Source organism: Neofelis nebulosa, chromosome 9 (genome assembly GCF_028018385.1).
Source record: "Neofelis nebulosa isolate mNeoNeb1 chromosome 9, mNeoNeb1.pri, whole genome shotgun sequence".
In the NCBI taxonomy this organism is placed as follows: domain Eukaryota; kingdom Metazoa; phylum Chordata; class Mammalia; order Carnivora; family Felidae; genus Neofelis; species Neofelis nebulosa.
Genome location: NC_080790.1, coordinates 36,600,555 through 36,625,564, shown reverse-complemented (window position 1 = coordinate 36,625,564; position 25,010 = coordinate 36,600,555). Strand labels below are relative to the sequence as shown.

At 39.2% G+C, this 25,010-nt stretch overlaps 1 protein-coding gene across 1 annotated transcript in view; it reads right to left on the bottom strand.

Moving 5' to 3' along the window:
* Positions 1-25,010, bottom strand: part of ACOXL (acyl-CoA oxidase like) — a 341,287-nt gene that overhangs the window by 137,414 nt on the left and 178,863 nt on the right. The window contains exon 13 of the mRNA XM_058683275.1: positions 9,136-9,225. Coding sequence (XP_058539258.1) covers positions 9,136-9,225 — 90 coding nt within the window. The remainder of the gene's footprint in view (positions 1-9,135; positions 9,226-25,010) is intronic.

The following is a 25,010-nucleotide window of genomic DNA, read 5'->3' as shown; positions in this document are numbered from 1 at the left end:
TTTTGAGTCAAAACTTTTATAAGGTAGGAAACTTAGGCTGAGGTTCATCTTACTGCCTATGTATGCTCTATTTCTCTAGCACTAGTTTTTGAGAAGGCTATCATTCCTGCATTGATCTGTTTTTGCAACTTTGTTAAAAATCAGTAGGGCATATTTGCATGGATTGATCCATTGATGGGCACTTAGTTTCCATAACTTCGCTATTATGAATGATGCTACAATGAACATGGGTGTGCAGATGATCCCTTCGAGATACTGGTTTCAATTCCTTTGGACATATACACACGAGTGGGGTTGCTGGATCATAGAGTGGTTCTATTTTTAATATTTTGAAGATCCTCCATACTATTTTCTATATTGGCTGTACCAACTTACATTCCTACCAACAGTGCACAAGTGTACAAGGGTTCTCTTTTTTTTGCATTCTTGCCAATATTTTTTATCTTTTTTTTTTTTTAATAAAAGTCATCCTAACACGTGTAACCTGTTATCTCATTGTGGTTTTGATTTGCATTTCCCTGGTGATTAGTGATGTTAAGCACCTTTTCATATATCTTCTGGCCACTTTTATGTCTTCTTTAGAAAAATATCTATTCAGTATTTTGTCCATTTTTAAATTGGGTTATTTTCTTTTTTGCCATTGAGTTGTACGGTTTCCTTGTGTATTTTGTATATTAACCCCTTATCCAATATATGGTTTGCAAATATTCCCTCCCATTCTATAGGTTGCCTTTTCATTTTGTTGATTGTTTCTTTCTGAGCACAAGCTTTTTAGAATGATGTAGTTCCATTTGTTTACTTTCACTTTTGTTGTGTTTTGGGTATCATACCCAAAAAATTGTTGCCAAGACCAATGTCTAGGAGACATCGGTTTTCTTCTGGAAGTTTTACAGTTTCGGGTCTTATGCTTAAGTATCTAATCCATTTCAAGCTAATTTTTGTGAGTGGTGTAAGACAGGGGTCCAATTTCATTCTTTTGTATGTCAATATCCAGTTTTCCCAGCACCAGGTACTGAAGTGATTTTCCTTTCTCCACTGCGTGTTCTTAGCTCCCTTGTCAGATATTAGTTGACTGCACATGCATGGATTTACTTCTGGGCTCTTGATTCTGTTCCATTGGTCCACATGCCCTTCTTTATGCCAGTACCACCACCGTTTGACTATATTTGTAATAGAGTTGGAAATCAGGAAGTATGAGGCCTCCAGCTTTGTTCTTTCTCAGGACTGCTTTGCCTATTCGGGGTCCTTTGTGGTTTCCTACAAATCTTAGGATTGTTTTTTCTATCTGTGAAAAATAACATTGGAATTTTGATAGGAATTATGTAGAATGTATGGATGGCTTTGGGTAGTATGAACATTTTAATAATATTAATTCTTCCAATCCACGAAATGGAATATTTTTCTATCTATTGTGCCTTCTTAAATTTCTCTCTTCAAAGCCTTATAGTTTTCAGTGTTCAGATCTTTCACCTCCTTGGTTATATTTAGTTCTAACTATTTTATTGTCTTTGATGCTGTTATAAATGGGATCGCTTTTCTTTATTTCTTTTTCAGATATTTTGTTGTTAATGTACAGAAATGCAACTGAATTTTGTATGTTGATTTTGCATTCTGTAACTTTACTAAATTCATTTATTGGTTCTAGAAATTTTTGGTGGATTCTTTAGGATTTCTATATACAAGATCATGTCATCTGCAAACAGAACAACGGTAATTCTTCCTTTCCAATTTAGATGCCCTTTCTTCTTCTTGCCTAATTTCTCTGGCAAGGACTTCCAGCACTATGTACAGTAGGAGCAGTGACAGTTTGCACCCTGTCTTGTTCCTGACATTAGAGGAAAAGCTCTCAACATTGCACTGTTGAGTATGTTATTGATTTTTAGTTTCATACAATTGTGGTTGGAAAAGATACATGGTAGGATCTCAATTTTCTGAAATTTGCTAAGATTTGTTTGTGACCTAACATGATCTATCCTGGAGAATGTTTCACATGCATTTGAACAAAAAAAATGTGCATTCTGCTGTTGTTGGCTGGAATGTTCTGTATATATCTGTTATATCCATTTGATCTAAAGTATACTTCAGTCTAAAGTTTCCCTATTGCTTTTCTATCTGAATGACCTATGCATTATTAAAAGTGAGATGTTGAAGTCTCCTACAATTACTGTACTATTTCTCCCTTCAGATCTATTAGCATTTGCTTAATATACTTAGGTACTCCAATGTTGGGTCCATTATATTTACAATTGTGATAACCTCTTAATGACTTGACCCACTTATCATTATATAATGACCTTCTTGCCACCCATTAGATTTTGACTTAAATTCTATTTTGTCTGATATAAGCGTAGCTACCCCTGCTCCCTTTTGGTTTCTATCTGCATGGAATATCTTTTCCATCCTTTCATTTTGAGCCTTTATATGTCCTTAAAGTTGAAGTAAATCTCTTATATGCAGCATATACTTGGGTCTTGTGGGATTTATTTTAATCCATTCAGCCATTTTATGCTTTTTGACTAGAGAATGTAACCTGTTTACATTTAAATAATTATTTATATGTAAGGACTTACACCATCTTATTGTTTTCTGGATGTTTTGTAGTCTCCTTGCTCCTTTTTTCTTCTTGCCATCTTCCTTTGTGATTTGATGATTTTCCATAGAGAAAATCACTTTGCTTCTCTTCTTCTTACCTTTCGTGTCTACTGTAGGTTTTTGCTTTGTAATTACCATGAGACCTACGTAAAATATTTTGAGCTAATAGCAACTTCAATCACACACAAAAATTCTACCTTTTTGGTTTACATTTTTTTAGAGAGAGAGAGAGAGAGAGAGAGAGAGAGAGAGAGAGAGAGAGAGAATCCCAAGCAGACTCCACACTCAGCGCTGAGCCTAACAAAGGGCTTGATCCCACAACTGCGAGATCATGACCTGAGCCTATATCAAGAGTTAGACGCTCATCTGACTGAACCACCCAGATGCCTCTACATCTTTTTATGTTGTGTATCTCTTAACAAATTATTGTAGTTACACTAGTTTTTAATACTTTGTCCTTTAATCTTTATACTAGGGTTGAATGATTAACATGCCACCATATTACAGTATCAGAATATTCTGAATCTGGCTATATGCTTACTTTTACTATTTTTATGTGTTATGTTTTCTTACTAATCATGTCCTTTCATTTCAGCTCAAAGAATTCCTTTCATCATCTCTTTTAAGGCAGGCCTAGTGGTGAAGAACTCTCTCGGCTTTGGTTGCTTGAGAAAGTCTATAGTTCTCCTTCATTTTTGAAGGACAACTTTGCTAGGTTAAATATTTCTGTTTAGCAGGGTGTTTTTCTTTCAGCATTTCAATATATCATCTCACTCTCTCCTGGCCTGCAAAGTTGCTGCTGAGAAATCCACTGACAGCCTTATGGGGGTCCCCTTGTATTTGAGGATTTTTTTCTCTTGTTGCTTTTAAAATTATTTGTCTTTTAATTTAGACCATTTGATTATAATATACATTGAAGAAGATCTCTTTGAGTTGAACGTCTTGGAGGGCTTATGAGCTTCTTGAACTTGGATATCCAAATCTCTCCCCAGATTTGGGACATTCTCAACCATGATTTCTTTAATAAACTTTCTACCCTTATCTCCCTCTCTTCTCCTTTTGAGATTCCAATATGCATAGACTGTTCCTCTTGATGGTGGCCCATAGTTCATGTAGGCTTTCTTCACTTTTTTTCCTTCTTTTTTCCTTTGTTCTCCTCTGACTGGATAATTTCAAATGATCTGTAGTCCCCTTCACAAAATCTTTTTCTGCTCAATCAGGTCTGCTGTTGATGTTCTCTACTGCATCTTTCACTTTATTCATTGTATTTCCCAACTTTGTAATTCCTATTTGGTTCTTTTTAATGATTCATATATTTTTGTTAAATTTCTAATTTTTTTCATGTATTGCATTACTTATGTCATTGAATTATCTTTCTGTGTTTTCTTGTAGCTCATTGAACTTCCTTAAAACAGCTATTTTGCATTGCTTATCAGGAAAATTGCAGATCTCCATTTCTTTGGGGTCAGTCACTAGAAAATCCGTATGTCCCTTTGGTGGTGTCATTTCTCGTGTTCCTTGAAGTCTTCCACTGCTGTCTTCACATTTGAAGAAGTTATCACCTCCTCTAGTCTTTACTGACTGGCTTTGGGAGAGAAATACCTTCCACCGGTCCTCTTATGAATTGAAGCTTTCTCAGACCTTCTATAGATACACATGTTCCACACCTCTTATTCCCTCTTAGGGAATAGTTCTTAAGACTGTATTACTTTTTTTGATCCTGCAAAACCAGGATTCGTGCTTATAGCTTCTCGTTTGCTCCCCCCTTGGGTGGTACTGAGGGCTCAAGTTTGTATGCTTTCTTCTAACCCCACAGGGTCAGGCTGGCTTTCTTCAGGCGCTCACTAGCTGTCTGCAGAGGCTGGCTCTTGCTGCCCTTGGGAATGTACACTGATAACTGGCCATGGAGTAGCAATGAGTGTGACTAGGCATGTAGAGTGTTGTGGGTGTCTGTGGACCAAGCTGGAAGATCTGTAAGTGAAGTGTCCCCAGTGGTTCATAAGTGGGTTTCCTGAAGGTGTCTGCAAAGCAGTTAGTAGGATCCATATCCGACTGATGTCAGCCCTGGCTGCTATTCTCCCAGCTACTCCTTGCAGTCCATGTCATGCAACACACCTCAGAAATCTGGGTAAGAGGAGAAAGAAATGGGTCTCTTGGGCAATGTCCCACACGTCTGGGGAAGCTGGGTGTTCACTTACACACTCTCACTTTCCCCTGTGAGGAAAATCACAGGCCGAAAGATCTCTTTTGTCACTGAGCTGTGTTGCCTCAAGGGGGAGGTAACATGGCTAAAGTGAAACTGTTCCTCTTACTCTCTTCAATGCATCCAATCTCAGATTATTTTTTGCTCCAACAATGTGCTGGAACTTGGTGGACTCATGGACTTATACAAAGGCACTGTTACCCTTGGATGATTATCAAAATTGGTGTTCTCTGGGGGTAAGATGGCAGAAAACTCCTATTCCACTGTTTTGATGTCGTCAATAAACTTGTCTATGTCTACAAAAAACCTTTGTTGTGATTTTGATGGGGATTTCGTTAAATCTATAGATCAGTTTGGGCAGAACTGACATCTTCCTACACAGAGTCCTCCAACTGATGAATATAGTATGTCTCTCCATTTATTTAGGATTTCTTTGATTTCTTTCAAGCATTTTGTAATTTTCAGCATATAGATCCTATGCATGTCAATTGAATTTAAACCTAAGTATTTCATTTTCTTTGGGATAATTGTAAATAATATTGTGTGTTTAATTTCAGTTTTCATGCTTGTTATTAGTATATAGAAATGAGATTGATTTTTGTGTATTGATCTTATATGTTGCAGTCTTGCTGAACTCAGTTATAGGAGTTTGGGGATAGCTTCTCTGAATTTCCTATGTAGATAATCATATAATGTGGAAACAGGGACAGTTTTTATTTCTTCCTTTATAATATCTAGGTCTTTTATTTCTTTTTCTTGCCTTATTGCGCTGGTATAACTTCCAGCCCTATGTTGAATAACAGTGGTGCCAGTGGACATCCTTGACTTGTTCCTGACCTTAGGGGAAAAGCATCCAGTGATTCACCAGTAAGCATGATGTTGCTTATATTTTTTATATTTCTTATCAAGTGAAAGAAGTTCCTTCCTAATCCTGGTTTGATAAGATTTTACACTGTGATTTCGTCAAAAACTTTAACTGTGGAAACCAATATGTCCACGTGATTTTTTTCTCCTATAGTCTAATGATACGATGGACTACAACAATTGATTTTTGAATGCTAAAGCAGTCTTGCATATAAAGAATAAATTCCATTTCGTGATGGTGTATAATTCATTTTATACACTGTTAGATTCAATCTGTTAATATTTTGTTGAAGATTCTTATATCTAAATTTATGAGACTTATTGATGTGTATTTTTCCCTTTTTTGTAATGTCTGCTTTTGGTTTCAGAGTAATACAAGCTATATAAAATGAGTTGGGAAGTGTTCCCTTCTTTCCTATTTTCTGGTAGAGATTGTGCAAAATTCTTCTTCAAATGTTTGACAGAATTCTTCAATGAAACCTAAGCCTGGAGACTTTTTGAGGACGTATTTTATTATTAATAAAAATTCAATTTGTGAGATTGTAGGACTATTCAGGTTGTCCATTTCAAGTTGGTGTTTGTGGTTTTTGAGGAATTGGTCAATTTGACTAAGTCATCAAATGTATTAATGTAAAGTTGTTTTCTAGTATTCCTTCATTATTCTTTTAATTCCTGCAAGATACCTAGTGACATATCCATGTTCATTCCTAATATTGGTTATTTGAATCTTCTTGGGTTTTTTTTTTTTTTTTATCATACCTCCTGGGTTAGTCTAGTTGGTGACCTCCATTCTATTTGTGGAAGGAGGGGCTCAACTCTCCACTGGATCCTGCAAACACTGGGGTACAGGGTTAAATCATACTGGTAATTTGCTTCATTTTACATCACCTCAAAGGGTCTTGCTGCTGCTGAGTAGAGGTGGAGGCTTAGCTCACCAATGGGCCCTGCTGACATTACCCTGATGTAAAAATCTGACTTCCAGTTGCTTCCACTAGGCAGGGGATAGAATATTAGATCTCTGCCCAGCCCCACCAATAGCACCAGGTTGGGTAATGGCAGTGCTACCTGCTACCTGCTTCTGCCTACTTCCTTGGATCAGAGGTCAGGTGAAAGATCAGTTCCTGCCAGGCCCTGCTGAAATAGGTGTGTGTGTGTGTGCGCGCGCGCGCGTGTGTGTGTGTGTTCAGTTTTTCTCTTTTGTTTGACTGATGTAGGGAGGGTATTTCTAGAAAGGTGTTTTTGTTTTTTTGGAAGGGGTTGGGGTTTTTTGTTTGTTTGTTTGTTTGTTTGTTTTGGTTTTGGTTTTGGTTTGTTTGATTATTATGACTGTTAGGCCACCATCTTCCCTATCCTTTGGCTGGGGAGAACAGGCTCTTCCTGGAGTTTGTGCCTATTAGAGATTCAGGGCATACATATATGCCCTATCCAGGATTTAGGGGAGACAATAACGAAACCCAGAAAACTTACAGCCGTTGCCTTCCCCCAGCTCCAAGATCTCTAGGCAGCCTGCTTTCTTCCTTCTCTCTTTCAGAATTTTCTTACATTTGTTTGCTGTATTATGTATTAATTATGTATTAATTATGTATTTATGTATTAATTATGTATTATGTATATGTATGTGTGTATATGTATATGTATATCATGTAATATGTATAATTATGTATTAATTATTAACAGGGAGAACCTGGGAGGAATAGGGCCATTCCATCTTAGCAGAACCAGAAGTCCCTATTTTTCTTTTTTAAAAACACCAAATTACGATCACATTGTATATATAATTTTATATCATTTTTACTTACCATATCATAAGTTTTTAATTTCTGTAATAAACTCTTTGTAAGTACAATTTTAAAAGCTATATAATTCCCAACTGAGTGGCCAGAAGATGATTTACATAATCATTTTCCTATTGTTGAAAATTTAGATTCCAACATTATTGCTGTAATAAATAATGTACTAATGAAAACGTTTGTGCCTTAACGTTTTTCTGTATTTTAGGATTATTACCTTAGATAGTCCCAGAAGTAGAATCACACACAGCCTAATAGGAACATGGAAGAGTGCCCCTTTTGTTCTCAACAACACTGGGACTTCAATATACTCTTAAACATGAATCAGTCTGATAGAGAAAACAGTATTATAGTATGCCCTAATGTGCATTTCTCTGATCGCCACTGAGGTTGATCAATTGCCCTCCTTTTGTAAATTGCCTTTTCATGTCTTTGTGCCTGTTCATCTTCTGGGTCTTCATATACTCTTTTGGAATAGCCTTCCCGGTACAAGAACTGACTAATTGTGTCTAAGAAGCTGTTTTCTTAAAGCAAAAAAGATATAGTTCAATGTCAAAGATCAGCTAGGAGAGAAATAATTTCATCCCGTGTTCAACTACTGCAAAGATCAAGCGCTTAACAGGAAAACACCTACCAATTAAATGAAGACATCAGATGAAAATAAAACGTACGGAACACTTTAGATTTCTGGGTAACTCTTAATCTTGAAAGTTACACTGTTTAAGAAGAATAAACATTTCCAAGAGGCACCTAGGTGGCTCAGTCAGTTAAGCATCCGACTCTTTTTCTTTTCTTTTCTTTCTTTTTTTTTTTTAGCTGTTTGTGCACAGGGACTTTATTAGCATTTTGAGTAATAATCAGAGGAGTCTTCCAGCCAACAAGTCCTTTCTTGTATGTCTATTTGCTTATTTTGTTTTTATTTTTTATTTTATTATTATTTTTTAATATGAAATTTATTGTCAAATTGGTTTCCATACAACACCCAATGCAATAAGTCATACAGAGAAAGACAGATACCATATGTTTTCACTCTTATGTGGATCCTGAGAAACTTAACAGAAGACCCTAGGGGAGGGGAAGAGGAAAAAACAAAGAGAAGGAGGGAAGCAAACCATAAGAAACTCTTAAAAACTGAGAATAAACTGAGGGTTGATGGGGGTTGGAGGGACGGGTAAGTGGGTGATGGGCATTGAGGAGGGCACCTGCTGGGAGGAGCACTGACTCTTGATTTTAGCACAGGTTATGATCTCAAGGTTCATGAGATCAAGCCCCATGTCGGGCTCTGTGCTGACAGTGCAGAGCCTGCTTGGGATTCTCTCTCTCCCTCCAAATCTGCCCCTCCCCTACTAGCACTAACACACTCATGCATGCTCACTCTCTCTCTCTCAAAGTAAATAAATAAACTTTTTTAAAAAAAAAAGAATAGGGGCGCCTGGGTGGCTCGGTTGGTTAAGCGTCCGACTTCGTCTCAGGTCACGATCTCACGGTCCGTGGGTTCGAGCCCCGCGTCGGGCTCTGTGCTGACAGCTCAGAGCCTGGAGCCTGTTTCAGATTCTGTGTCTCCCTCTCTCTGTGACCCTCCCCCGTTCATGCTCTGTCTCTCTCTGTCTCAAAAATAAATAAACGTTAAAAAAAATTAAAAAAATAAATAAATAAAAAGAAGAATAAACATTTCCTGAATCTTACCTGCAGCATAACAACATTGTCGCCTTCAAAAGTTACAAACACATCCGTGTCACATTTTAGGCCTGAGATTTGGTTTTCCATCATGTAACCCTATTGCAGAAAAAAGAAAAGAAATATATTTTAAATGTGCAATCCCATCATCATAAAAGACTAACCTTTTCTTTGAAATTATACAAAAATACAGAAAATGGAAAAGAATACAGTAACTATAGTTCTCCTGCCCAGAGTAACCATTCTAAGAGTTTTAAGCCATCACACTTGCTTTTGATCTATAAATATTATTTCAGATTTGCCTTCATTATTAGTAAAAACATTTGGACATAGTCATGTCACATTTTTCCCCCAAAATATTTCAACAAATTGTGCTGATTTTTTTCTACCTCTCTTCCAAATCTTATGAATTCTAATAAATGTCAAGAAATTAGTGATTGTGCCCTAAATATATGCAGGAGAATGATGCCTCCTCCACCCCAACCTTTTCGAAATTAGCAAATGTACCTGATTCTCGGGACACCACACAAAAATCCTAAATTGCCACTCTGCGTGTTAATATCATTAACTACTCTGAGTCATAAATTCACACCCCAGTTTCCAGCTAGTGTTTTTTCTTTTTTTATTTCCTGAAATCCTTATTTAAATGGCAGTAGCCTGCTGCTCATTTTCAAAGTGTTGACAGTAGTTCTGCACACAAACTGGGAGAAGCAGCTGCTCAGGAGAAAGTCGATCGGCCCCAGGCAAAACATAGAGCAGCAAAGTTTGCCTGTGTTTGGCCTCGGGCCCTTCCCCTTCTGAAGGCCCCTGCACGGTATTTCTTCCAGTTCCTTGCTCTCCCCATTAAATGTCTAGAATCTTTCCCACTCTCAAAATCGGCTTCCACAAATCAATCCTGCCTGAGTAAGTTATATCAGAGGTGACTGCCAGGCTACTTCTCCCAGGACTATTTGCATTTAGCACTTCAGCTCTGGCGAGGGAATGACAAGATTCAGCCTCTGCTGAAATTTGCAAGCCGCACGGAGCAGCGCAGAAGGGCGCTCCCGTGGGCAGCCATACACTCCCATCTCAGGGTACCTTGCTTTCTTTCTGAAAATGGCCACTTGAGTCACAGAAGCCAGCACTTCTGGGGGTTGCTGCCTGCAGAAGTCTGGAGCATCAGTCAGTGCTTCCTGACCCGGGAGCCGTCTTCAGATGCCCCTACTTTCCCAGACCCCCACCCAGGCCAGCATCACAGCGGTCTACGCAGGCCGAAGCGCACAGTGTAAGCATCTGCAGGACTCCTTCACAGTTACATAAACGTAAACAGGCTGTATTTACGGAGAAATAAATCAATAACATTGCGAACCTCCCCAGCCCCTGCCCCATAACCACAGGGATAAACCCGCCCCACAGGCAGACCACGTAAACTTAGGTGCCCACTGAATGTGACCAGGCTCCAGAATGTTTCCCTGCCACAAGGCCACAGCTGACTCACGTTCATCGTTGTGACACCGCCATTCCTCGAGTGCCCGCTACAACTAGGTTCTGGACTGGGTGCTCTACCCGAATTTCACTGGCTGTTTCACATAGTCCTCTTTTTTTTCTCACAACAGCCACGTGAGACATCACCCCATCTCACAGGCGAAGAAAGTGAAGCTTGAGAGCCATGTTGGAATGTTCTTGAATAATCTCCTAAGTTCTGGTGTAGAAAACACTACATATATCACCTCGGTATTGGGAAGAAGCCTTTGTACTTAAGAAGCATAGTTGCTAAGTGCTCAAAAGAATGATTCTGAGGGAACAACATACTTTGTCTTCGAGAACTGTGCTCCGGTCTATCCCAGTAGGGGTGCGAGTGTCCAATTCTTTGCCGTTCTCTGACACTTCTGAATCTGTTCACACTCCGCTCCAGGAAGCCAGGCCACAAGGCTGTAAAATGACCTGAGGGATAATCTACTCAAGACGCAGCGGAATCAGCAAATGAATACTGACAGCCTCTCAGAGAAGGGGCAATAGAGTCCTGAGAACATGAAGATGCTCCATCTTATATATTAGTTCTTCCAACGCAGTATCATTTATTTCTCTTCCGGATGGCGAAACTCAACATTGAAATCCTCCGCATGTTTGAAACCCGAGTAAAACCGCATCGCTGCTTCTCAATGATTCCAGACTCTCCAAGGCCTGGACGGAGCTGAGGCACAAGGCCCACAGCCCTCACAGAGCTTGCCGGCAGCTGAAGGAGAAACGGCACGGAGAAAACCCAAAGCCAACTGCGTGCAAGACACGGTTGTGGCCAGCACCTCGCTTCCAATCTCCTGAAACTACCAAGGGCATAGTTCTGATCGAATTTCCTTAGACTAGGCCAGAGAGACCTACCCTCATAAAAATCTAAATCCTTGAAGTATCCGAGGTGACCCGTTGAGAAACTAACAAGGTTCAACAAATTCTAGGCAGCTGCGTTCCGTGTGAACACGCTCTCAAGTTTAAGGAGAGACACGCAATGCAGAGAAGTTACTCAATGCAGACTTGCAGCCGTCTTCTGGAGAGACTAAATTCTAAACTTGGGACCCTGAATTCTTTGGAGACAAATGATTATAACCACTGTGTGTGTGCGTGTGTGTGTGTGTGTGTGTGTGTGTGTGTGTGTGATTTTCTAATTAAAAATGAACTTGAGGTTTTTAATAAATGACTAAAAGCAATACATAAGCATTATTTTAAAAAACCAGAACACAGGAAAACCCAACAGAAAAAAAGATAAAGTCATCTGTAATCTCAGGATGTGGAGATAAAAGGGTGTCTGGGAAGGAAAGCCCCCAAGAAAAAGGCTTGGAATAGGAGCCGAGATTGCGAGGGCAGAGACAAGTGTTAGGAGGAGGAAAGTGGGGCGGGACTGGGAAACCAGCAGATCAGATCTGGGCAAAGGGACCCACGGAGTGTTTTGGAGGGAGGGGGAACGTGACTGAGCATGTTACAGTTAGAGAAGGCTGAGGAGTGAGTTGGGTGTGAGGAAAGCCAGAACCAGGTGAGCAAGACAGGAAAGTAAGAGTGCTGGATTTGGGGAAGGAGGAAATATGTTAACCTCATAGTCACCTATATAGCACCCATCGGTGGCAAGCTGAGGGGCAGTCCTGGGCTCTGCAGCCTAAGATACTTTCCATGCCGGGTCATAACCCGGTACTTTGTACCTTCATCAGGATTTTTTTTATGTCTATTTATGTTTGAGAGACAGACAGAGAGAGAGAGAGAGATAGAGAGAGAGAGAGAGAAAGAGACAGAGCACAAGCAGGGGAGGGGCAGAGAGAGAGAGAGACAGAACCTGAAGCAGGTTCCAGGCTCTGAGCTGTCAGCACAGAGCCCTACGTAGGGCTCGACCCCATGAACCGCATGATCATGACCTGAGCCAAAGTTGGATGCTTAACCCGCTGAGCCACCCAGGTGCCCCTCCAGGTGTCTTTCTAAGCAGAGGACACTGAGGCAGAGACACATAGAGGGAAGACCATGTGAAGACATGTCATCTACAAACCACATGGAGAAGCCTCAGAAGAAACCACCCCTGCCAAGAAAGAGCCTGATGTTGGACTTTCAGCCTCCAGAATAAATTTCTGTTTTTTAAGGCATTCAGTCTGACATACGTGGTCACGGCAGACCAAGCAGACTGAGGCAGTGCAGGGGGCGTGTGCACACACACAGAGCAAGAAATCAATGTGAACTGCTTCTCCGACGTCGACATATCCTTTGGGAGTCCAAGGAAATCCTTCTCGAAGCCATCATCTCAAGGTACTCGACAGCATGTTGGGAAATGAAATGGTAGTCCCATGAATCTTCTTTTTTTTCCACACCGGACTCCTAAGTAGGGGCATTTTGCTTATACATTTCTGGTGGGGGAGGCAGATGCGAGAAAGGAGGGAAGTGAGGGAAGAAACAGGTTTCATCTCCAAAAAAGTGAATAATATTTTCCATTAGCTTATTTCACTCTTAATTAAAAAAAGAAATATAGAATAGACAGAGGGAACTCTAAACTCCACGCTCCCAAAGCCAACAGAATCCTCAGGGGGCAATGTAGCCCGGAATCTGGTCTCCATGAAGAGAGAGCACGCTGGGTAGATGTGTTACTCTATCTCTGCCTTCTGGGTTACATCGAGCCTCTTAGCAAGTAATTGCGAATGTCATTAAGGTTGTGTCCCATTTCAGTAAGAGCCCCATGAAACATATTTTATGATTCAAGCTTTGTACACTGCAAGTTTAATATTTTCCTGCTGTTTTTAACATCTCTGAATTTTTTTACTATATGATTATATTTAATAAATGGATAAGAACAAATTAGAAACAGGCTTTCTTCCTTCCTTTTAAACAAATTGAGAGTAAATCTTGTTAATTTGAAGGAGAAGAAACAGACAGAAATCAATCTTATTTGTAAGAGGAGGGTCAATTGGAAATACAGGATGGACTGTTTCTTAGAGTTGTGTTAATTTATGCCTATGTATCTCCACACCTTGAATGGGGCAGAGCCCATGTGCAAGGTCAGCCGATGTGTGTGAGATTCAATACAGCCTTTCCTGTGACAGCCGTGGTCTGAGTGGGATCTTCTGACAGCCAGAGTTCAACGCCCAGCAGATGACGGATGTTCCTATGGAGGTGACGACGAGTTGTCCCGCCCTGCCCTGTTTGCTTTGAGATGACCCTACAGTGTCAGGGCTTATAAACTGGGGAAACGGAGAGGAGGGAGTTCATTCATAGGTCCTGTCACCAAAGGTATAGTGAGGGTCTCACTTCGCAGGCCCTATGCTACCCACTGCAACCACAGACATGTGTTGCAGGAGAGAGATAGGTGTTGGTCAGGTAGACAAATAAAATAGGCAATTAAACAATCTCTGGGAAGTGCCAGAAAGGAGAAGATCTGGGTTCCATAGGGAAAAAATAACGAGAAAGACCTCTTCTAACCTAGATAGATGTTGAAGAATATTTTCAGAGGGCTTGTTTAACTTGGAAACTTAAAGAAGAGGAGTCAGCCACACCAGGAATGGAGAAAGCTTGCTCCCGGTGAAAGAACAGCATGTGCAAACACCCTGAGGCCAAGAAGAAGCACAGAATGTTCAGGGACTAGGAAGAAGGCTGAGCTGGAGGTGGTCAGTTGGGGGAGAGTGGCCCAAAGTTAAGGTAGAAGAGGTAGATAGGGGTCAAGTGACTCGGGAGCCATCAGGAGTTCATTTTAGGTTAGTGTAGGTGCTAAGCCATAAAATAATTTTGAGCTTTGGAGTGAGATAACTTGTGACTTTACAAGTTGGCTCTAGCTGCTGCGTGAACACAGCCTAGAGAGAGAGAGAAGTTGGGCTAGTTGGTGGCATGGATGGGAGACATGGGGGCATGGAGGTGGAGGGAGAAGGGCTCGGAGAGGATTGAGAGTGGGCATGAGAACAAGGAAGCCTGGGCCACATGAACAGTAGGTGTATGGTGTGGTGTCTACTGAGTTGGAGAATCCTGGGGCAGAAGGATATTTGAGGGAAAGATCAAATTTTCACGTCCGTCGGTGTGAGGTATGAGAGTCTGTGAGCGATGAAAGTCAGATACGAGACTCCGGACATGTGAAAAGGGGTCTGGGATGGATATGTAAATTAGAAAGGCCTCACCATACAGGTCGTATTTAAAACCTCAGGAGAAGACGGGCTCATCAAGAGTGTGAATACACTCAGAATGTGTGAATACACACAGAAGAGAGGACTCAGGCTCACATTCTGAAAAATGCCAACATTCAGAGGTCACACAGAAGAACACTGGCAGAGGAGACTAAGAAGACAAAGAAGCCAGAAGAAAGCCAAAGGGTACTGTGTCCTGAAGGCTGAGAATGTGTCCAGGAGGAACAGGCATGCTTTGGCGGGTGAGGACCGAGAAGTGTCCTTTGGACTAAGCCATGGGGAATCAATGGCAGCTGGACTAAAACTGTTTAGGGAGCATGGAGGAGGGGAAGTTAGATTTGTCTCTGGCAATATGGCAGGCTAGATATTCTTTTTTTTTTTAATTCTCCAGTAGAAATCACAAAATCAGAGCCTGGCACAGGGCTCAATCCCACGACCCTGGGATCATGGCCTGAGCCAAAATCAGGAGTCAGACACGCAACTGAGCCACCCAGGTGCCCTACTCATAAAATATTTTTAAAAAATCATTTTGAATGCATGGTTAAGCTAATAAAGAGAAACCTTCACAGGCTGGACACAATGAGAGACCACGGACTCCAAGAGGGTACCATGTGTTGAGGCCAGATAAGAGGTTATGTAAAGACCCCTACATATACATAGTCTCCTGGAAAACAACACCTACCGTGGGTGAAATAAGAAAACACCACCCCTCACCCAAGAACATAATGAGGAACTTGGCTAGTCTTAGCTCTGGCTGTGGGGGGCGGGGGGGGGGGAGGGGGCAGGTGCAGAAAACATCTTTCCTTAGAGTTTTCAACCATGGCTCTGTGGCCAGAATCCATACTTCCTATGAGGCCCCTCAAAGTCCCAAACAAAGGAGCCAGTTTAAAGTGGGTTGTTGAGATCATCGGGCAGCTGGTAGAGGTAAATATAGATCCTCACTGTCCTGAAAAAACTATCCAGATGAAGTTCCAAATATCACGGGATCAATTTAAAAAAAATCACAAATCACAAGGGGAAATAAAGAATAATCAGAAGAGCTAGACCATAACAGAATCAAACCTGCAGAGGTAGCACACATAGATATTAGCCTAATATACCTAGAAGTGGATAAAATCAAGAACACGGAGATAACAATGACCTAAAATTTCCAAAATGATCAAGTGACACAAATCCACATATTTAGCAAACTCAAATAACCCCAAATAGTTGTATGGAAACCAATTTGACAGTAAATTTCATATATTGAAAAAAAAAAAAAAACAATACTTAGGCACATTAAGTCAAATCACAGATCACCAAAAAATAAACTATCTTGAAAGAAGCAGAGATCCCCACCCCCCGCAATAGCTTGCCATGAAAAATTAGACAGATATCTGATTCCTCAGTGACAAGGGAATCCAGAATAATTGTAAAAACTTGAAAATACTGAGAGAAAATAGCTGCCAACCGTGAAATCTATACCTAATAGTACTTAATCTTTTAAGGCTGAGCATAAAAGGAAGACATTCAGACAAATAAAACTGAAGTTCACTACCCCAGACCCACACTAAATGGTATTCTGAACGCAGGGGTAAGGGCAATGGCTCAAGAGATGCCAGAAGGAATTGTAAGCAAAGACACTGGTAGAAGGCAAAAGTTCTAAAGAAACCGTGGTTCCATAGAATAATAAATACAAAGGCTAGTTGGTGGAATTAAAAAACATAGCGCTGAAGTAATGGACACAATAGCACAGAGGTGGGGAACTGGTATTTAGGGAAAGCAATCTAAGCCCTGTGTTGTTGGAAGAAAGATGATAATTAACTTTCAACTTCACATGCTAAATGTGCATAATAAAATTGCCAGATTGGGGGCATCTGGGTGGCTCAGCCAGTTGAACGTCAAACTCTTGATTTTGACTCATGTCATGCTCTCGCAGTTCATGAGATCGAGTCCCATGTCAGACTGCACTGACAGCAGGGAGCCTGCTTGGGATTCTCTCTCTCCCTCTCTCTCTGCACCTCCCCTGCTCTCTCTCTCTCAAATTAAAGAAATAAACATTAACAAATTTTTGATTGCTAGGTTGACCACAAAATGAACATAATTAGAATGAAAACCAGACGAGGGAAGAGTGGAAAAGGGGCAGAAATAATAAATCTGAAAGAAAGTAAGAAGTCCAAACAAGCAGAGATAAGACACAAAAATAGCAAAGAGTAAGATGGAAGAAATGAATTCAAATATATCAGTGATGACAATAAATACTGAGACTAAAAAGATAAAAATGAGGTTGTCAGAGTAAATTAAATTTAAAAACCAGATATATGTTATTTATAAGAAACAATACAACACAATAACAGAAAAGTTTAAAGTGAAAGGATATAACAGATAAACACCAACCAAATAGAAGGCTCTGTCCTTGTATTACTATTGGGCAAAATACATTTTAAGGCCTTGCTAGAGCTAAAGAGAGTCACTGCAGCAGGACCAAACATTCAATTCAGGCGGAAGCTAGAACAATTCCAAAATTGTAAACATCAAATAACACAACTTGAAACTCATGAGACCAAAACTGGCAGAATTTTAAGGAGACACTGACAAATCTACCATGAAAGTGGGAGATTTTAGCCCACTCAGTATTTGATAGGTCAGACACACCAAAACCTCAGTAAGAATAGGGAATATTTGAATAATGCCATTAATAACCTTAATCTATTGGTCACATTTAAAACTCTGCATCCAATTACTGAATGCACATTCTTTTGAAGCATACATGGAAACTGTCCATGTTTCTAGGCCACAAAGTAGACCATAACAAATTTCAAAAAAATCTGTATCTCATTGGCCATTTCCTCTGACTACAATGGAATTAAGTGGAAAAATCAATATAATAATAATTATTACTATAACAACAAGATAATGAGAACATTTACTAAAAAGAAGGCAGTATTGCACAGTGGTTGTACCCTATAGCCCAACTGGATGGGTTTAGATCTGCCAATTCAGGAGCTGTGTAATTCTGGGCAAATTGCTTAAACTCTCAGTGCCTCATTCTTCACATACGCAACACTGGGATTGTAAGAGTCCTACTTTGTGGGGTTGTTGTGAGGATTATATAAAGGTTAGTTATTATTTTTTTTAAAAAAACATTAGATATTAGGAAATCTGAAAACATTCCTGGGTCAAATAAGTCACGATGGAAATTAAAATTTACTTAGAATTGATAAACAGAACTTTTTATTTATCAAATTATGGTTGATCCAGCCAAAGCAGTATTTAAAAAGAAATGTTACAACTTTAAATGTTTATAATAGAAAAGGAGAAACAACAAAAATTAATGAGTAATATCCAAGCTAAGGTACTAGAATAACAGCAGGAAAATAAACACCCGAAAAGTAGGAGAAAATAAATAATAAAGATAAAAACCAATTAAATAGAAAAACCAGATACAATCTGGACAGGATCAAGTGAACCAAAAGTTTATTGTTTGAAAAAAATACAAAAATAGAGCACAAGATAAGGGGATGGGAAAAATAAACAATATTAGGAATGGCAAAGGGAGCATAACTATAGATACAGTGAGGACTGAAAAGATAAAAGGACATTATGAATTTATGCCAATAAATTTTAAAACTAAGAATAATTGGAAAAATTACTGGAAAGATATAAATGATGAAAACAGACTCAAGAGGAATAGAAAACCTGAGTAGCTATACCACTAAAGAAAGAGAATCAATCATCTTTAAATGTTCCCAGAAATAAACTATTAACCCTATACAGCTTTACAGGGATTTGTACCAAATATTCAAGGAACAGATGATTTAATTTTATGTAAACTCTTTGAGCAAATAGAAAAAAAAGAAACACTCCTTCCCCAAGTCATTTAATGAAAATGGTATAACTTTGATATCCAAATTGGACAAAGGCAGTGCTAGAAAGGAATGATACTCTTATTATTGCAGATGGAAAAATCCTCAATAAATCTTAGCAGACAGAATCTACAATGTATGACATACAAACACACACACACACACACACACACACACACACACACACACGTACACTCACACACACTCATACACACCCCATGACTGTGTTTATATCCCCAAACTCAAGATTTGCTAAACAGTAGAAAATCTACTAATATAGGGGTGCCTGGGTGGCTCAGTCGGTTGAGCGTCCAACTTTGGCTCAGGTCATGATCTCGCAGTCTGTGAGTTCGAGCCCTGCGTTGGGCTCTGTGCTGACAGCTCAGAGCTTGGAGCCTGCTTCAGATTCTGTGTCTCCCTCTCTCTACCCCTCCCCCGCTCATGCTCTGTCTCTCTCTCTCTCTCTCTCTCTGTCAAAAATGAATAAACATTAAAAAAAATTTTTTAAGAAAATCTAATGTAAGTTCACTACATTAACAGACTAAAAGGAGGAAAAGGTACAATTATCTCAATAAAATAAATGCACATAATTCCCTAAGAGTCAAATCTATTCATAATTTTAAAACCAGTAGAAAAATAAACATAAGCACACAAAAGCCTCCTCACAACTAAAGATAAAACAGACCTTCCTTGACATAACAAAGAATATTTGCAACTATAAACAACTATATGCCAACAAACTGGACATAAAGAAGAAATGGAAAAATTCTTAGAAACATAGAAGTTACCAAGACTGAATCAGGAAGAAATAGAAAATCTGAATAGATCAGTTACTAGTAAGGAGACTAAATCAGTAATCAAAAATCTCCCAATAAAGAAAAACCTTGGAACAGATGGTTTCACTGATCAATTTTACAAAACATTTGGAGAAGAATCAACACCAATCCTTTTTAAATTCTTCCAAACATATCAAAGAGGAGGGAACCGTCCCAAACTCATTTTATGAAGCCTGTATTATCCTGATACCAAAACTAGAAAAAGCACACTACTAGCAAAGAAGACTGTAGACTAGTATCTTGATGAATATGGTATAAAAATTCTCAATAAGATAGAAGCAAACTGAATTCAGCAGCACATGAGAAGAATCACTCACCATGATCAAGTGGGATTTATCCCTGGGATGCAAGGATGGTTCAACACATGCAAATCAATCAGAGTAATACATCACATTAATAGAATAAAGAAAAGAATCATATGACTATCTCATAGATGCAGAAAAATCGCTTGACAAAAGCCAACATTCATTCATGATAAACTCTTTTTTTAGATGTTTATTTATTTTGAGATAGAGCACAAGCAGGGTAGGGGCAGAGACAGAGGGTGAGAGAGAATCCTAAGCAGGCTCCACACTCAGCACAGAGCTTGATGTGGAGCTCAACATGGGGCTCAACGCAGGGCTTGATCCCATGACTGTAAGATCACAACCTGAGCCAAAACCAAGAGTTGGACGCTTAACCGATTGAGCCACCCAGGTGCCCCCATGATAAAACTCTTAACAAATTAGGCATAGAAGGAACATATCTTAACATAACAAAGGCCATATATGACAAGCCCACAGCTAACATCATACTCAACATATGATGAAAGGATGAAAGCATTTTTTCTAATACCAGGAACAAGACAAAGGTGCCTACTCTCATCACTCCTACTCAACATAGTACTGGAAGTCCTAGATAGAGCAATCAGGCAAGAAAAAGAAATAAAAAGTATCAAAATTGAAAAGAAAGAAGTAAAATACTAATAACCAAATTTCTAAAAAAGCAATAAAAAATCAGTCACATTTACAACAGCATCAAAAACAATAAAATACTTAGGAATAAATTTAACTAGTGGGGTAAAAGGTCTCTATGCTGAAAATTATAAGACATTAATGAAAGAAATCAAAGAAGACATATATAAATAAAATAATATCCCATGTTCATGGATTGGAAGAATTAATATTGTTAAAATGTCAATACTACCAAAAGCCATCTATAGATTCAGTGCAATCCCTACTAAGCTTCCAATGGTATTTTTTACAGAAGTAGAAAAAAACACTCTTTTTATATAGAACAACAAAAGACCCCAAATAACCAAAGAAACCCCAAGGAAGAAGGACAAAGCATGAGGTATCACACTTCTTGATTTCAAGCTATACTATAACATTACATTCATCAAAATAGTATGGTTCTGACATAAAAACATACAAATAAATCAATGGAACAGAACTGAGAGCCCAGAAATTAACCCAAACATATACAGTCAACTAATATCTGACAAGGGAGCAAAGAATACTTAATGGAGAAAAGACAGTCTTTCCAATAAATGGTGCTGGGATAATTGGATATTCACATGTAAAGAATGAAACTGACCCACCATTCTGTAAGAAATTAACTGAAAATAGATTAAAGACTTAAATGTAAGACCAGAGACCATGATACTTCTAGAAGAAAATATAGGAACAAAGCTCCTCGACATGGGTTTTGGTAATGTATTTTTGGATATGATACCAAAGCACAAGCAACAAAATAAAAAAATAAATAAGTGAGACTACATCAAACTAAAAAGATTCTGTACCATGAAAAAAACATTAACAAATGAAAAAGACAACGTATGGAATGGGAAAAAATATTTGCAAACCATGTATCTGATAAGGGGCTAATATCTGACATATAAAACATAAAGAACTCATGTATAACTCAACAGCAAAAAACCCCAACCCAAAACAATAGATAACCCAATTAAAAATGGGCAAAAGACTCGAATAGACATTTCACCAATGAAGATATAAAAAGACCAACAAGTACATGAAAAGATGCTCAACATCACTAGTCATTAGAGAAATGTGAGTTGAAATTACAATGAAACATCACCTCATGCCAGTTAAAATGGCCGTCATCACAAAGAAACAACAAATGCGGGTGTGAATGGAGAGAGAAAAGGGGGCCCTGTGCCCTGATGGCCGGATTATCTGTGGAAAACAGTATGGAAGACCCTCAAAAAATTAAAAATAAAACTACCAATTCCACTTCTGGGAATATATTCAAAGGTAATGAAAACACTAACTCAAGATATCTGCATCCTCAGGTGTGTAGCAGCATTGTTTACTGCTGCTTTACATTTACATTATAGTCAAGGTAAGAAAACAAGATGAGCATCAGTGGATGGATGAATGGATAAAAAAGCTGTGGTACACACACACACTACAGACACACACACACACACACACACAGAGGAATATTATTCAGCCATTAAAAAAAACAAGGAAACCCTACCATTTGCAGCAACATGAATGGACCCTGAAGGCGTTATGCTAAGTGAAATAAGTCAGACAAAGACTAATACTGTGTGATCTCATTGATACGTGGAATATTAAAAAAAAAAAAAAAACTCTCACAGAAAAAGAGGCAAAACTTGTGGTTAGCAGAGGCAGGGAGGAAGGAGGAATTCCTGGAGAAAGGTTGTCAAAGGTTCAAACTTCCAGTTATAAAATAAATTAGTACTAGGGATGTGATATAAAACATGATGACTATAGCTAACACTGTTATTTGATATATAGGAAAGAACGTAATTAAGAGTGTAAAATCTTGAGTTCTCATCACAAGGAGAAATTTCTTTCCCTGTATTATTTTCTTCTTTCTTTACTTTTTATTTCATCTATATGAGAAGATGAATGTTAGCTGAACCTACTATGGTAATCATTTCATAATGTACACAAATCGAACTATCATGTTGGATGCCTTAAACTTATACAGTGATATATGTCAATTATTTCTCAATGAAACTGGGGGAAAAAGAATATTTGTAACATACCCACACCAAATAACATCCTTAATGGGGAAATAGTAAACACATGCCTTTTAAAGTCAAGAATAAAATTCATGTGCCTGTTATCAATCACTTGTTTTAACCATTGCACAGGAGGTCCTTGCCACTTTAATAATATGACAAAAAAATAAATGTAAATAATTGTAAAGGAAGAAACAAGCTATCGTTTTCCGCTGATGATATGATTATGTACATAGGAAATGCAAAAAAAAAAAACTACAAACAGATTATTACTATTACAATTATTGTGACAGTACAACAAGGTTGCTGGATATAAGATCAACATACAAAGTTGAGCTCCATATCTATACACCAGCCTGAAAGGATTAGTGAGAAAGTCTCTTAAAAGCTATCATATATACTTTAATAGATTTCTGCTCAGCTATTCTCTGAGAGCTGTCTCACCACCCATACAATCAAAGCATCAGTAGGCATGTTCATAATATGTGGCCCCATTCTCTAACCAAAAGCAACTGGGTTGGGAAGTACTGCAACTCAAATTGAGCCAGGAGTTCAGTGCTAGATCTTTGAGACACCATCTTGGAGTACAGCTGGAATGGAGATGCTATAAACTTCATGGCCAAAGATCAGTCACAAATGCAGAGGAACAAGGAGAACGAGCACTCAGCAAAGGCTGAGAATATGGGCATGAGAGAATGAGAGGCCAAGAGCAGAGCTGCCTCCACTCCAGACCCCCTTCCCAGTCCCTGGTCCTTGGGAGACCTGGATTCCAGAACACATCTCTGTCTCACACTCTCGTTCTCACTCTCTCTCTTTCTCTCTCTCTATCTGTATTCTCCTTTCCTGATTGAGCAAGTCTGTAATGAGTCTCCCTAACTTGCCTCCAAAAGAATTTTAACTAAGATGATTACAAATTCAGAAGTCAACTTGTGAAACTTCATTCCCCAGCCCTTTATTTTCTTGATGTGATGAGTGAATCCTTGTGGCGAGTTATGAACCATCTCAAGGGAGGCTAAAATAAGAATACAGTAGATTCAAAATTTGGCAAATTGGCCTAGGATGGACGCCAGCTTTATCCATTATCCTCTCATATGTCTGAATGCTATCCATTTCATACAAAATTTATAATCGCCTTCTTTATGCCCTTAAGAAGTTTGGGCTGAGCTCTTCAAAGGAATGTTGCCAATAAAACGGATTGTCTTTGGGTCATTTTAGTAATCTCTCTTTTCTTTATCAATGATGAGGGTCAGTTTTACTGCCTGCTACTCTCCCACTCTAATTTACCTGACAAGATAAGACCTACTAACATAAGACACTCACAGATATGACATGTGGATTTTCTCACTGGGAGATTATCTTTTCCAATGACCACAGGTTGACAGCAAAACACAGAGGTTTTTAAAATAGTGGGTTATGTTAAATGAAGGTTAAGCATAGAACATTGATTCAAATGGCACCCAGGCACCAGAAACAAAGTTATTATCCTCCCAAGGTCCTGAATTAGGAGTGAGAGCCTTGGATTTGGGAGATCTGAATCAGAACGCGCCTCCATCTTCTACTAGATCTGGAGAAATAGCATCTCACCTCTGGTCTTAGTTCTTCAATCCATGGGAGAACCATAAGGATAATAATTCTTGCTCATAGGACTGTTGGAGGATTAAAGGTGGCAACATGTATACAGGCTCTGGCACCTTACCTAGCAGGGACTCAGAGGATGTTAGGGAGTCAAAAACAGAAAACTTTTCTGAAAAACAACCACAACAAAAAAGAGCTGAGTCCTCTAATCTTGGAGCAAGGGTCTTTCAAAGTTGAGAAACAATTTATCATCATAAAGCATTTTTATTGTGCTGTCTTTCTAAATCCCTACAATCAAACAGGTTGTTGTCTGCATAATGACCAGAAAGTGAGAGCAGCAATGAGGAGAAACCTAGGATTTTAATCCAGAGGCCCAAAATGTTGAGATTCTTCTTCAAGGCCCTAACTCTGTCCAGAGAAAGGATTCTCTGATCAATGAAATGTAAAGGGACTAAGTCGATCAGAGACCTACCGGTGTTCTAGAAAATTGGGTTGGGGCTGAGCAAAGAGTCTGACTGAAGAAGCTGTCGTAGTAGCACAGAGAGGGCCCTTCTACTGCGATCAGCATTTGGATCCTAGCCAGTCCCTCCTCAGGAGGTCTGCCAGATCCTTGCACCATTTCTGAGTGAGGGCCATGCATGAACCCCTTTCACTCTGTTACCCAGTCACTTGGCACTAGGGTGAAGCCCAACTCACCCCTACCCTGCCCACACATGCAATCCTAGCCAGCTGGACCCATGACGTCCATGCCTAGAATCCTCCACAAGGACTGCTAGTGCCACGTGGCCCAGGCACCAGCCAGGACTTTTCTTGGCTCTGTTTCTTCTTAAGATATTGGACGGGGAGTAAAATGGTCTCTGCCATATTAGATCCAAGTCAGACTGACCTACTTATCTGTTTTGAGCAATCCACGTCCAGGGGATTACTATGAAAAGCTGAGCAGTTAAAGAACACCATCTATTTTGTTCCAGGGAATAGTAAATCTGCCGCATCGAGGACAGAGAGGGGACCCTCAAACAGC